At 42.4% G+C, this 14,153-nt stretch overlaps 1 protein-coding gene across 1 annotated transcript; it reads right to left on the bottom strand.

Annotated features, from left to right (window-relative positions):
• Positions 1–1,749: 1,749 nt before the first annotated feature.
• Positions 1,750–12,739, bottom strand: LOC119476159 (matrix metalloproteinase-18-like). The gene is made up of 10 exons (XM_037749409.1): positions 12,222–12,739; positions 10,290–10,546; positions 8,972–9,120; positions 8,770–8,895; positions 7,863–8,024; positions 5,530–5,659; positions 5,284–5,420; positions 4,593–4,752; positions 2,559–2,659; positions 1,750–1,989 (listed from the first exon to the last, which is right to left on the bottom strand). The coding sequence occupies exons 1-10, from the start codon at positions 12,492–12,494 to the stop codon at positions 1,850–1,852; spliced, it is 1,635 nt and encodes a 544-aa protein (XP_037605337.1). The 5' UTR covers positions 12,495–12,739; the 3' UTR covers positions 1,750–1,849.
• Positions 12,740–14,153: the final 1,414 nt, after the last annotated feature.

Genomic DNA, 14,153 nt, shown 5'->3' with positions numbered 1-14,153 from the left:
CAACATGATGGAGAAGCTGAGTGAGTCAACTACAGGTGGTTATTTTCCATCCAGATGTCTTTGTAATAATTTACATCACAGTTAATGGGAAAGTTTCTGTTAGCTCATCGTGGGCACAGAGGAAGCAGTAACGTCTATTGCAATGTTGTGTCAGACAAATTGATCAACACCAGTAAATGCAGAAACTCAGAGAGAATGAACGCGATGCAATAAAAAAGCTTGAATTCATGCATGTTAAGTTAATTTGTTTTTATTTATTTTGCACAAATTAAGACGACAGAAACATAACAAAATAAATCTACAGTGGAGGAAGAGTGCGGAAGAAATAGTGCTACAATTGCACAATGTTATAGAGAACACAAGATTAATATACAGAAATAATATGACTATAGAATAGGGATGACAATTAGATAACAGGATATATAATAGCAATAAATACATTAAAAAGAACAATAAATGTGTGTGATGTGCATAAACAAATATGTGTGTCTTTGATGTCCTCCCCAGTCCATCAAACCTGCACTGCTGGGGCTTGATTGATACACCTGCATGCTCCCTCTGCCAGAGGAAGGAGACCGTAGAGCACATTTTGAGCTGCTGCCCTAAGGCGCTTGGGGAGGGCCGATATCGCTGGCGGGCGACCAGGTGACCATCTGCAGTGCCAACACCAGCAGCCGGAGGACAAGACCCACGAAGCACACCATCAGCTTCATCAGAGCCAGAGAAAAGCCAAGAGCTGCACCTATAAGGCAACATCAGGGCTTCTCTACACTGCACAGGATTGGCAGTTTACGGTGGACTTGAGGCGGCAACTCAAGTTCCCTCAGCATGTCTCCAAGACCTGACATGGTTCTAATATCAGAGACAACAAAGAACATTGTCATGCTGGAACTCACCGTGCCATGGGAGGACCGCATGGAGGAGGCTTATTGGTGCAAGAGGGAGAAGTATGAGGGCCTCGTCAGCGACTGCCGCAGACGAGGCTGGAAGGCAAGGTGCTTATCAGTGGAGGTAGGGTGCAGAGGCTTTTGCAGGACAGTCCCTCTGTAAGGCCTACTGTGCACTCGGCATCACAGGAGAGAGAAGGAGGGACATCCGTAACAGCATGGAGGTTGTTGAGAAAGCCTCTAGGTGGCTCTGGATCAAGAGAGCGGATCCGTGGAAAAGTGCAGCTAGGGCACAAGCTGAGGCTTGATCAACATCAGCTGGGTCGCCTGAGTGAGGTTGTCTGATGCTCGAAAGACCCGAAACACCCGATGACCTCGGGTTCATCACTGACGATGTGCTCTAGCTTAGCATCAGAGGATGTTTCATCACAACTGAAAGAAACTATATCATAATAATAATAAAGAGTAAGGAGACAGTTTATGTTAACAAGAGGACTTATTATACCAATAGATTTATTTATGTTTCTAATAACCCAGTCAATTTGTTCTCTCCAACTCAAGCTCTCAACAACAATAATTCCCTCTCAACAACATCTCAAATAGGTCGTTGTCACAGTGATGACAAGGTAGAACCACAGAAATGCATTTTATATCTTATTTTGTATCTTTAGAAGAAATGTAGGTATCATCTAACATCTTAAGAACAATCACATCCTGCAGCAACATTTGAATAAAACACACATTTTGTAACTTTAAAATCAAACACGACGAAGAAAAACTGTACTTTGATACAAGGTACATTATTATTACAACATTATATTACACACTGAGGTGCTGGGACACATTTTCTCTGGATAACTAATCAGTTCCTAGTTTGGTTCTTAGGTACTCTGTGGTTATAGCATTTTGTAACACAGCACCATCGTCATCAAGCTACAGTACATGGAGTGCTTTCCTTCCAATTATCTCCTCACTGTCAGCGTTTCATTGTCGTCAATCTTCTCGCATTCCAGCAGGTCGTTAGCGGAGCTGGTGGACACGACGTGTTTGGAGTTGGAGTCAAATCTGTAGTGGATGTTTCTCTTGAAGAAGTGCACGAGTCCTGTTGGGAAGATTCATTATTGTGATACAGAAAATGTCCTTTTGAGCTCAGTCAGTGCTTGTAATGTATGGCCATTAGCTAGGGATGCACCGATACCACTTTTTTTCAGACCGAGTACGAGTACTTACATTTGGGTACTCTCCGATACGGAGTTCCGATACGAGTACTTCTCTGTGCCTAAAGAGCCTCGTTAACAGCCAGCTGGAGGGTGTGGGCGACACACGGCAGGCTGGGGAGTCCCGCATACGAGGCGGTGCGCCGCCACCGGCTCTATGCCCAACCGTTTCGTGCCGCCATATCGGGGCTCGGCCCACGTAAAAGGCGCCAGGGCTCTGCGGCGATGTCGGCAACCCACCCACCCGAAACACGGACCAAAGAGTCAAACGCACGCGCGAGTCAGAGGGTGCAAGCAAAACTCTGTGGTGCAATGAAAGTGAGGGCCGGCGCCCGTCTCGCCCGCAACGTCGGGGATGTGGAGTGAAAGTAAAGTAGTATCGGAGCCGTTTTGCGAGTACGAGTACATGAGCACAGTATCGGACCTGATACCCGATACTGGTATCGGTAAGTACCCTCGTAGGAGACAGCTGCATCGATGGGAGTTGGAATCCCCGGCCACTGCTGCTCTACCAGTGTCGGTGATCCCTCCATCATCTTCTGCTGCTCATTGTACCTACATATAGTACACAAAGAAAACATGGTAGGGCTTTGTCTCCTGCTTTGTTTTCCTGCTATATTAGATTACAATGTTGTGTCTGATGAAACCAGCAAAGTCACTTTGACTAACCAGCTTAAAACCCACACTGGAGGATAAACATCAAAGTCCTTGTAATTTAGTCATTCTGCTTGACTCACACAGGAAATGTGTAAGTCGTCATTACATCAAAACCTAAGGAAGTAGTCAAGAGACACACACACACACACACACACACACACACACACACACAGGGAGGGTTAGACAAGGACAGCATGCAACTGACCATCTCAGTTTTATCTGAATTTAGGAGCATGAAATACGTGACGTCCAGTCTGGTCTGGTTTACTGTATGCGCAACATAATAGTTATAAACGCTGAAATAAAGTTTGGAAATTAGTGTTTAGTCAATTATTTCTCTGTCGTTCCAAGGCTGATTGGCATTGTATTTTACATGGTTGGAAAGCCTTGTGGAAAGTTGGACATCATTGTGAAGGTAAACAACAGAGAAATAATTGACCAAACACTAATTTCCAAACTTTTTATTCCGAGTTTATATTAACACAAATGCAATATGAAATGCATTTATGAACATTAAAGGGACTGTTTGTAACTTTTTAAGCGTATAAATGTACCGGGTCGAGACACATGCGCGCTCACATATGCGTGCTCGCGTGTGGCCGGCGTCCCCGCTCCTCTGCCTTCACTCACAGCGCGCGCGTTCTCGCGTACTCGCTCCACCTCTAGACGTGAACGCACGCTCACTCCACACTGCAGAAGAGTTAGTTTAGCTCTGAGAATATCTAGTGAATGTTCAGTGGACGTTTGTGCAGAAATAACTGCTGCAGCTCCTCCAGACCAACAGAGGTTTCCCGTGTCTTGTGAAGTGACGGGGCTCCGCAGAGAGAAACGTTACCGTCTCGTTACCGATCGGGTGCCGGTGTCTCCCTGTTCACTCCGGCTGCGGGCGGAGGGAGACGAGTTTCCCGCTGCGGAGCCCCGCTGCTGAAGCCTGCGCTGAGGCAGGAGAAGCAAACACAGTATCAGCATTGATTCATGGAGAGACCTTGGTCTGGTCAGCTAACATTACTGCCAAGCAGCTGAAATATAGAGTGATATTGTGCTTTTAGCTGACGTGTGTCTCCTCACTGTTTTGAGCGATGCTCGTTCATGTCTATTTAGAGCGAGCAAGCGCGAGCCTGACGCTGACTTCACGGCCACAGGTGTCGCTGTTAAGAAGCATTTCTGAAAGTTACAAATAGTCCCTTTAAATAATTGTGGCATTAGTTATAACGTATACATTAAGTAAATTAAATGTATTTTAATATGGCACCTGATGATGTTTTTCCAAATAAATATTTTATGTCTGATTGTAATAGAGTGACAGGAATGAGTTCAAAAGCCAGAAATGAGTTGCCGTTTTGCACATCCTGTTGCCTCGTCTGGTAGTCAATAGGGTTTTTGGATAGTTATTTTAGTTAGATGCCTGAAATAATGTAAATTTTTTTGTGGTTAAGATTTGAATGTTTTGTTAAAATATGTCAGTAAATATCCTTCTCATGAATTTTGAAGCTTTTATGTGTCAATGTGTCGATTGTAGTCTAACGGTAGCTTTTTTACTTCTGCCGATTGCATTTACGCTTCAAAAATCATAAAAGTGATCATTTATTAAGATTATCTTGCTGAACAAACACGTTGTGACATGTCCGTGTAATGTCGTGGTATTTATACGCCTTCCTGTGAGACCGGGTTGTTTTTATCACACACATCGTTTTTCACCACCGTGCACCATTCAAGACTCACAGAATGCATTCAATATAAGGCAGCAGGCTGTTAGCTTAGCTTAGCATAAAGACTGGAAGCATGCAGCGGGAAGTTAAAGTACAGTATCTGTGGTGAAAGATCTTAATACCTCCAACACTCGTGGCCAGTGAAGAACACGGTGTAGTGGTCATTTCTGAAGTGAAGAGCGGCATCTATGGATTTTATTCTGGAGGGGAAGCCCAAGTCCGAAATGTTTCTTGGATAACCCTCCTCAAGTTTTAACCTCCTGAGCGCCCAGTATTGATGACCTGAAACAAAAACACTACTCTCTCACATTTACAGTTGATTTCATATTCCCTAACCACATAAAAAAGTCAATTAAAGTGTACAGTGCACAACTCATGATGTTCCTTTAGGACAGGGGTCGGCAACCTTTACTATCTAAAGAGCCATTTAGGCAAAAAAAAAGAAAAAAAATCTGTCTGGAGCCGCAAAACATGTGATCATTGTGATGAAGGTAACACAGTTTATAGTCTAAGTATATGGTATATCAGTCTAATGCAGTGAGGGCCAAAGAGACAATGTACTACGGAGTATTAGGGCCACATTGAGGGAAAAAGCATCTGAGATTTACACAATAAAGTCAGAATATTACGAGAAAAAAGTTGTGATATTACGCAAATAAAGTCATAACTTCACGAGAAAAAAACTCGTAATATTACGAGTATAAAGTCATAACTTTACAAGAAAAAACGTCGTAATATCCACAGTAGCCACAAGAGAGGAGCTGAAGAGATGCAGGTTACTGACCCCTGCTTTAGGATATTACTTTATTTTACCTTTGAAAAACACAATAACATTCCTCTCCACATTCTCATAGACAGCATCCAGGTTGGGAGGTATGCTGTCTGGCCACAGACTGCTAATCAGGGTGATTCTTGTTTCATCAAACTGAGGATGTTTACGCCACATAAATCTGAAAAGGGCAATAAAGTTATCTCAAAAAGGAACTTTTAAATATTGTTTTGTCCAGTATCCAAGGAGACACCCTTCATGATGTAGACATTCTGGGACAGTTTACATACCTGTCTTTGAAAAACAGGACCTCCTGTTGTAGTTCTGTTACAGCGTCAAAGGACAAATCTGGATCACATTTGTCAGGTGTTTTTGGAGGAGGTTTTTTTGAGAACAGTGAAGCAAAATTGGGACTGATACCTGCAGGCAAAAGAAGTAAACAGTTTAAGTGACAGAAACAATAAGACCCTTTGAAGTGTACCCAGCTCAGTGTTTTCCCTTTCAAATAAAAGAATATGTCATCTGCATATAATCAAATCAAGTCCAAGCTAAAGGCACAGAAGTCTGCAGGGAGTATAACATGTATGCATGCATTATGAACTCATCAAATATGACAGCTTGGTCAGCGGCACTACACGTCAAGCTATGACGCTTGACTTGGCCGCAGTTATGGCAGAAGTAAAGGAGGAAGTCAGGTTACATAGTTTAAAGAGCGATAAAGTCCGCTTAGGGAAAAACTTTTACAGGACACATGACTTTCACCCGGTGTTTGTGTCCCGTGTGAAACCAAAAATTAACGTTGACTTGTTTAAGTTACATAATGTTAATGTTTACTACATCTCATTTATTACGTAGCTTACTTAACTACGTAATAAATGTGCTTATTTTCACTAAAACCACAACCTTTCCCTAAACATAACCAAGTAGTTTGTTTTGCGTAAACCTAATCAAGTTGTTTCCTGTGAAAACAAAAGTTTATTTTGAAAAAAGACCAAGTATATGCATGTAACTAGCTACGTCAGGTTGTACCTAGAGCGTCATAGTTTGAAGTGTAGGGCCACTGACCGACCAAGCTGCCGTGTTTGACGAGTTGGGAGTGAGAACATGTTACATATTGGAGATAAGATTGGACATTTTTGTGTAGTGTGTGTAATGTTTCCCATCAAACATTAATTATATTGACAGAAATCATTTCACACTATTCCATTTTATGCTTCTATATCACAAGATTTCATTCTTCCTAATGACCTGCAGATTTACATTAGCAGCCTACACTCTAAGAAAAGTCCGTAAAAATACGGGCCAATGTACGGCGTTAATATGATGGAATTTTCTGTATCGATTTTTAACAGGAGTTTTACCCATATTTTTAAATACGCACTGCATTGTGCCTGACGTAAAATATAAACATTAGTAAAACGTAAACTAGAATACCAAACTTGTCCCAAAATGAATCAGCAAAATATTCCTGGCGTATCTGGTAACGTTAACGGTCGACAACAGCTGAACTAAACAACAAAACAGCTTTCCAACTAAAACTTTATTGAGCTAACGTTAAGTCCTAATAATGTTGATTTCTCTAAATCTGAAATTTGAACTAAACTTTGCCGTGTGTGATGGTCTCTGCCTCTTCCAACTTTCACGCTAGCGGAGGTTCTTGTTCCCACAATGCAATGCGCATTTAAAAATACAGGAAAATTCCTTCATATTAACGCATTACATTACATTGGCTCGTATTTTTACGGACTTTTTCTTAGATTGTAAAACCACTAAAAAGACAAAAACATTCAGTCAGGCATCGACTGCAATGCAACGAAAAGTAGTTAAGATAGCAGATAGCAGATTTGAAAAGGTGAAATCTGAAGACTGTGAGAACTTGATTTGAAAATAAAGCTGTGACGCTGGTCTGTTACTGAACACATTTCAACAGAGTAATGATGAAACATTTGAAAGAGGAAGTTGTGGTTTTTAGCTTCAGGTGCTGGTTCCCACACACACTGCTGTGGGAACAAAGACACCAACATGTTATTTGATTACAGAAGTGTCACCATGTGTATTCATGCTCATTTTGTGCATGTAACTAAACTGACATGTAAATATTTTATAAGCAAAATCTATACAACATACTCGTGTGTGTATTTAATTTAAAAAAGTGAATCAACTTTTAGGTTACGGTAAAGATGAGGTTATTTTAAATCTAGCACGTTATTCAGTAGGGATGCACCAATGCCGATACCAGTATCGGGTATCGGGTCCAATACTGTGTTCATGTACTCGTACTCGCTAAACAGCTCCGATACAACAGCACCGATACCACTTTACGGTGGTGCGCCCGACCCGGCCTCGTATGCCGTGTGTCGCTCACACCCTCCAGCTGGCTGTTAACGAGGCTCTTTTGGCACAGAGAAGTACTCGTATCGGTACTCGGTATCGGAGAGTACCCAAATGTAAGTACTTGCACTCGGTCTGAAAAAAAGTGGTATCGGTGCATCCCTACCATTCAGTATCTCACAATGCCATCACAGTGTATGACACGTAATATAATTTATATTTGTCTGCTTTGGAAAAGAATCGTCAACCTTTCTGAATCCAAGCAGTGAAATGATGCTTCAGCTAAACTCACCGTACAGGTGTTGGATGTCTTTGACGTCGCGGAAGGAGAGCTGAAGTTCATGATTGGGGGCGAAGTTGTACGACGGGTACATGACAGCTCCGGGGTCAGATGAGTGGGACAGGCCAAGTGCGTGGCCAAATTCATGGACTGCTACAGCAAATAGGTTGAAACCTGGAAGCAGGAACGCGACCCTCGTCAGGGTTTAATGGCACAGAAAGGATTTATGGATATATGGAAATCAGGTAATCTGTCAGATCTATGATGCTGCCAAGTCTTTCCTTTTAAATTCAGATTGACACCTAACATCTGTGGCAATATGTTCACCTTTAAGTCAACCTACTCAAAGTGTTTTTTTATTATGTGAGATTTGTAGCTCTAAACCAGGGGTCAGCAACCTTTACTATCAAAAGAGCCATATTTAGGCAAAAAAAAAAAACACTACTCTCTCACATTTACAGTTGATTTCATATTCCCTAACCACATAAAAAAGTCAATTAAAGTGTACAGTGCACAACTCATGATGTTCCTTTAGGACAGGGGTCAGCAACCTTTACTGTCTAAAGAGACATTTAGGCAAAAAAAAGAAAAAAGAAATCTGTCTGGAGCCGCAAAACATGTGATCATTGTGATGAAGGTAACACAGTTTATAGTCTAAGAATTTAGTATATAAGTCTAATGCAGCGAGGGCCAAAGAGACAATGTACTACGGAGTATTAGGGCCACGTTGAAGGAAAAAAAGTCATAATATTACGAAAATAAAGTCATAACTTTACGAGAAAAAAAGAAAATAACACGTAAAATTACTACTACTATACTGCTATATATATATATATATACATATATATATATATATATAGCGTTATATATATATATATACATATATATATATGTATATATAGCAGTATATATACTGTACCAGTAGAATTAAAGCGCCAGTCTTCATCGGCATCAAAGTGCACGTCTCCACCGATACCAGACCCCGGCAGAAAGGCGTGAGCCAGGATTCCTCCTGTGCCGTCAAAAGGTGAGCCGTCTTCATGGTCTGCAACAAACAAAGTGCAGTTAACCATCATCACATTCACTAAATCCTTTATGCTAAGTGTCTCTTTAAAGCTCACCGCCGTTGTGGAAGGAGATGACGATATCGGCCTCCTTCCTGCTCCGCTTGCGAAATTTCATCGGCGTGACGTTGGACCAGATCTTCCACGCCGACCTGAAGATTTTGTGAACCTTGGAGGTAGGGATGGGGAGGTTGTAGCCAGCGATCCTGAGGATAGAAGATAGAATTTTACTAGTACTTCATTTAATTAATCTTTACTAATCTGACACATGGTGTCACTCCCAGGGCGTCAAATACCGACGCTTGGGCGGCGGACCCTCGACGTATTGGTGCCGACGGACAAGGCAACCTCGGAGAAGTCCTCTAAGGGCAGATGGGAGGCGGGCAGTGGAAGAGTCAAACAAACAGAGAACATCGAATATCAGGTTCACATTTGGTGTTTTGAGTTTGAACTATCGGATAGGTTGCCATGAAATGTTGTAGACACATTCACGACCACCTCATGATGAATTGTAATAAGCACCATTATCAGGTCAAAACTTACATTTGTCCAATACCAGAAAACTATTAACATTCCCTCTGACCTCAGCTGTGCGTTGTGTTTAGTGCTAATTAGTAAACGTTAATAAGGTGGTGAATATTGAAAACATCACACCTCCTAAACATTGGCATGTTAGCATTGTTATTGTGTTCTTGTTGCCATTGCTTGCGTAAGCATTTAGCTCAAAGCACTGCCTATGCCAGCAACCTGCGTCTCTTCAGCTCCTCTCCAGTGAATCCCTGAGGATTTATAAACATGGAAATGAATAACTGTTTTTTGTTTACATTTTCATTTGTATTTATCGTTGTTGTAGGTCTATGGTACGACGGTACGACGGTACGACGGTACGTCGGAGTATTAGGGCCACATTGAGGAAAAAAAATAAATCTGAGATTTAGAGAATAAAGTCATAATATTATTAATTAATTAATTAAGTAGTAATTTTACGTGTAATTTTCTTTTTTTCTCTCGTAAAGTTATGACTTTTTTCTCGTAATATTCTGACTTTATTGTGTAAATCTCAGATGTTTTTTCCCTCAATGTGGCCCTAATACTCCGTAGTCCATTGTCTCTTTGGTCCTCACTGCATTAGACTTATATACTATATACTTAGACTATAAACTGTGTTACCTTCATCACAATGATCACATGTTTTGCGGCTCCAGACAGATTTTTATTTTTTGCCTAAAATGCTTCTTTTGACAGTAAAGGTAGCTGACCCCTGTCCTAAGCCTAAGAACAGCTCTACAGTGGTGACGGGATGCTCTTCATTGTTGCAGTCTGTTATGGGACATCAGTACCATTTTTCCTGCCCTGCTTCCTGACCATTCCTAACCTGTAGCTGAGGGTGCTCTTCTTCCAGCGAATTGTCTCTCCAAATGGTTCCACGTCTGACAGACCACAGCGCGGCCTCTTCATCACTGCCAGAGTCTCGTCGGTCAGCTCTCCACTCGGAGGCAAACCAAAGAAGCGCTGCATCTTCTGGACCTCATCGCAGAGTCCAGTCGTCCAATCGGCATCCACATCTGTGTCTGCAGACCTCTTCTGTCTCTCTGACTTGGGCTTGTAGCCGTAGAAGTGCCGTAGATATTCCTGAAGAAGATAATTCAGTCGGTATGCAAACTGGTGTAAAGTCAACTAAAATGGAATGATTGTATGCTGAACTGATGAACACCATTATGTTGCCTTGTTGTTCAAAAGGAGCTCATAAACGTGCCTTACCTTGCCTTACAGTCTTTACAGTAAACATTCCAAACATTTTCTCAAACCTTTAATGATAGCATGGTGCACAGACGTGGCTGTACTGTCATTTTATACACACATACAATGGTATGTAATAATAGCTGTCACCACTTGTTGGCCTACAGATACTCTGATGCACAGGATCACCGCAGCTCTACACAAATTTGATCACAATCAAATTTAAGATCAAGATCAATCCAACATCAAGGATTGGCAGCCATGAGATGTTTCACGTGGAGGATGTTGTAACTCACAGTGACTCTGTGTGGCACTGGCTGCTCACATATTTTGACTGCTTTTATCTCCTGACTTAATTAACTGTCCCCACAAGATAACGCTGCAGACAGCACGTGTTCCAGTGTTACTGCCTTATCAATGCATCACATTGAACTTCAGTTATCTAATTAAGTTATGATTTATACCTCTACTGTTATCTCATCATCGTAAGAAATCAAAACAAACTGATTAATATAATAACAGTCTCAGCTTCCAGCAGAACGAGCCTCAAGAAGTGATTACTGGAGATGTTGGAGGGTTAAACACAATGCATAGGTGTAGACACATCCAGTATATTTATATCTATCAAAACATTTCAATTCATAAGTAATATGATGTTCGACTTTTCGACTTTAGCTGGTTACTTGCATCTCACTGAAAAGAAGTTTAAGTAATATAGTGGTGAAAAATGGTAGAAAAACTACGACAAAATAACAAGAAAAATAATTATACCTCTAGAAAATGTCAACAAATAAAATAGTTTACATAGAATTATTACACGGCGGTGTTGAATACTCGATTCTGATTGGTCAATCACAGCGTTCTGCGGTCTGTTATTTCTTTAAAACAGACCGTTGCTACGTATAGCAGACCGCTGATATGTATAGCAGACCATTGCTACGTATAACAGACCGTTGCTATGTATAGCAGACCGTTGCTACATATAACAGACCATTGCTATGTATAACAGACTGTTCCTATGTATAGCAGACCGTTGCTACGTATAACAGACCGTTGCTACGTATAACAGACTGTTCCTATGTATAGCAGACCGTTGCTACGTATAACAGACCGTTGCTATGTATAGCAGACCGTTGCTACATATAACAGACCGTTGCTATGTATAACAGACTATTCCTATGTATAGCAGACCGTTGCTACGTATAGCAGACCGTTGCTATGTATAGCAGACCGTTGCTACATATAACAGACCGTTCCTATGTATAGCAGACCGTTGCTATGTATAACAGATCATTGCTATGTATAGCAGACCGTTGCTACGTATAGCTCCGCGGCATCACCGGTGTTTCTGCCACAACAATGACCGGCTCGCTGTACATTAACATTAACAACACAGATCCTATCCATGGTTCAACAATGAGGTCATGACAGCCATACCTGAGCAAAGCTCCACTCAGGTGGAGGTAGTGGGCTCTAAAGCTGTCCAGAGTCTATCTCCCATAAATAAAACAACACGATCCCAGCACAGAGACCTACAGACAGGGGGTTGGATCCCACGTATAAATACCTCTGCAAACTCCCGGTCAGCTTCAGACGGTCCAGCGTGGGGTCGCGTAGGCAGGTCTTGGGTTCGGAGAGGCGAGGCCACGACGGGAGTCTGTCCGGGCGTCACGAGAGTCAGAAGACTCAGCCAGAGCATCTTCATGTTTGACAGGCAGCAGTCCCGGCGAGTCAGCCCGTCTTTGAGATGTGCAGCGACTGATAGAGCTGCAGCGGGGACCACCTGTTTATTATGTGTGTGAGGGATCCTGTCCCAACAAGAACAGCAAGGTGGCTCCATGCAAAACAGGGTCTACTTTAATGTCTCTTCAAAGAAACACTAGCGCCCAGATAGAGCACAGATAGAGAACTCTTAGAGGAGGAGAACAGTCCTGACTGGCCCGAAAACATCTTTGGTCTTACTTTTAGATTTAAGAGGAACAACATTGTATGAACATCGCTAACCTATAGTGTAGGAAACTGCCCCGTCTCCTGCAGGGCTCATGGGAGGAGGACAACAACAACAAACACAGTATGCACATGGGAAGTTAAAGGGACTGTTTGTAAGAATCATAATGTCTTGTTAACAGCTTCACCTGTGTCCGTTAAGTCAACTAAAGTCAGCGTCCTGTTGCTGGCGCTTGTGCTCGCTCTACATAGACATGAAGGAGCATCGCTCAACACAGTGAGGAGACACACGTCAGCTAAAAGCACAATATCACTCTATAGTTCAGCTGCTTGGCAGTAATGTTAGCTGACCAGACCAAGGTCTCTCCATGAATCAATGCTGATCCTAGTGTTAGCTTTTCCCGCCTCAGCCTCCCGAACGCGGCCGGAGGGAACGGGGGAGACGCCGGAGTTTTGGTCGGAGACGATAACGTTTCTCTCTGCGGAGCCCCGTCACTTCACAAGACACGGGAAACCTCTGTTGGTCTGGAGGAGCTGCAGCAGTTATTTCTGCACAAACGTCCACTGAACATTCACTAGATATTCTCAGAGCTAAACTAACTCTTCTGCAGTGTGGAGTGAGCAGCATGCACGTGAGAGGTGGAGAGAGAGAGAGAGAAGGAGCGTGGTGTGTGAGTGAAGGCAGGCAGAGGAGCAGAGGAGCAGAGGAGCAGAGACTCCGGTCCTGGAGACCAAAGCTACGGTCTGTTTAACACTGTTTAACAGACGGGCTTCACTAGATACAACCAAGAGGTTTTGGTGCTTCACTGGAGTTTGTGTTGGAGTCTGAGTCTGAACAGCGGAGACACACGCGAGACCATGAGACACCGACCAGCAATGATTTATACCTGGAAGAAGTTACAAACAGAACCTTTAAGAAAATAAAGCTCAATCCAGTGATGAGTGTATGACTTCCAACAACTAAAGCTGGAACCTAAAGTGCAGTTAGAAAAGAAAGAACAGAGAAGACACATAAAATAGGTTACATCAAACAAGTATATATCTTCTTTAAGATGTACAATAAAAACAGAAGTCGGCTTTGCCAACTAACAGAGAGTGTTTCAGCAGCGGTGATGTCAGAAGAGCAGCCTTCCCGTTGGAGCTGCCAGTCAACTGATCAGCCACTTCAGCAACTCGGGCATTCCCAACATGAGTCAGCTCACTGTTGACAAGGCGTCACTCAGATTAATTCTGTTTCAATCAATGTAATCACAAGTTTGAGTAAAACAGCTACTGGTACACTGAGTCAAAGGAAGTGGGAACACTGGGAAAAACCTGCTAATGACGCTCATTGCAGTTCTATTACTGGCACTGACTCATAACATCTTCCACCGTCGCTGCAGGCTACGACTGGATCTGATCAAACCTGCAGCGTTACATGAAGCGCTGTTGTTTTGCAAACGCCTGGGATGATTTAATGCTCGAGATTTTAATGGTGCAGATTACATCGCATACTAATCTAACTGATTGTCAAATGAAAATCCTTTTCAAAAGATTTTAACTTTTTTTTTAA

The sequence above is a fragment of the Sebastes umbrosus genome, chromosome 17, assembly GCF_015220745.1.
Source record: "Sebastes umbrosus isolate fSebUmb1 chromosome 17, fSebUmb1.pri, whole genome shotgun sequence".
NCBI classification, from domain to species: domain Eukaryota; kingdom Metazoa; phylum Chordata; class Actinopteri; order Perciformes; family Sebastidae; genus Sebastes; species Sebastes umbrosus.
This window is presented reverse-complemented; position numbering and strand designations above follow the sequence as displayed.

Excerpts from the sequence above, each read along its gene's own strand:
- LOC119476159 (XM_037749409.1), bottom strand. The coding sequence starts at position 12,494 with ATGGAGCCACCTTGCTGTTCTTGTTGGGACAGGATCCCTCACACACAT. Across the intron at positions 5,660-7,862 it reads AGACATCCAACACCTGTACG|GTATCAGTCCCAATTTTGCT; the intron begins GTGAGTTTAGCT and ends TTTTGCCTGCAG. Across the intron at positions 1,990-2,558 it reads TGCAGCTGTCTCCTACGAGG|GACTCGTGCACTTCTTCAAG; the intron begins GTACTTACCGAT and ends TCTTCCCAACAG.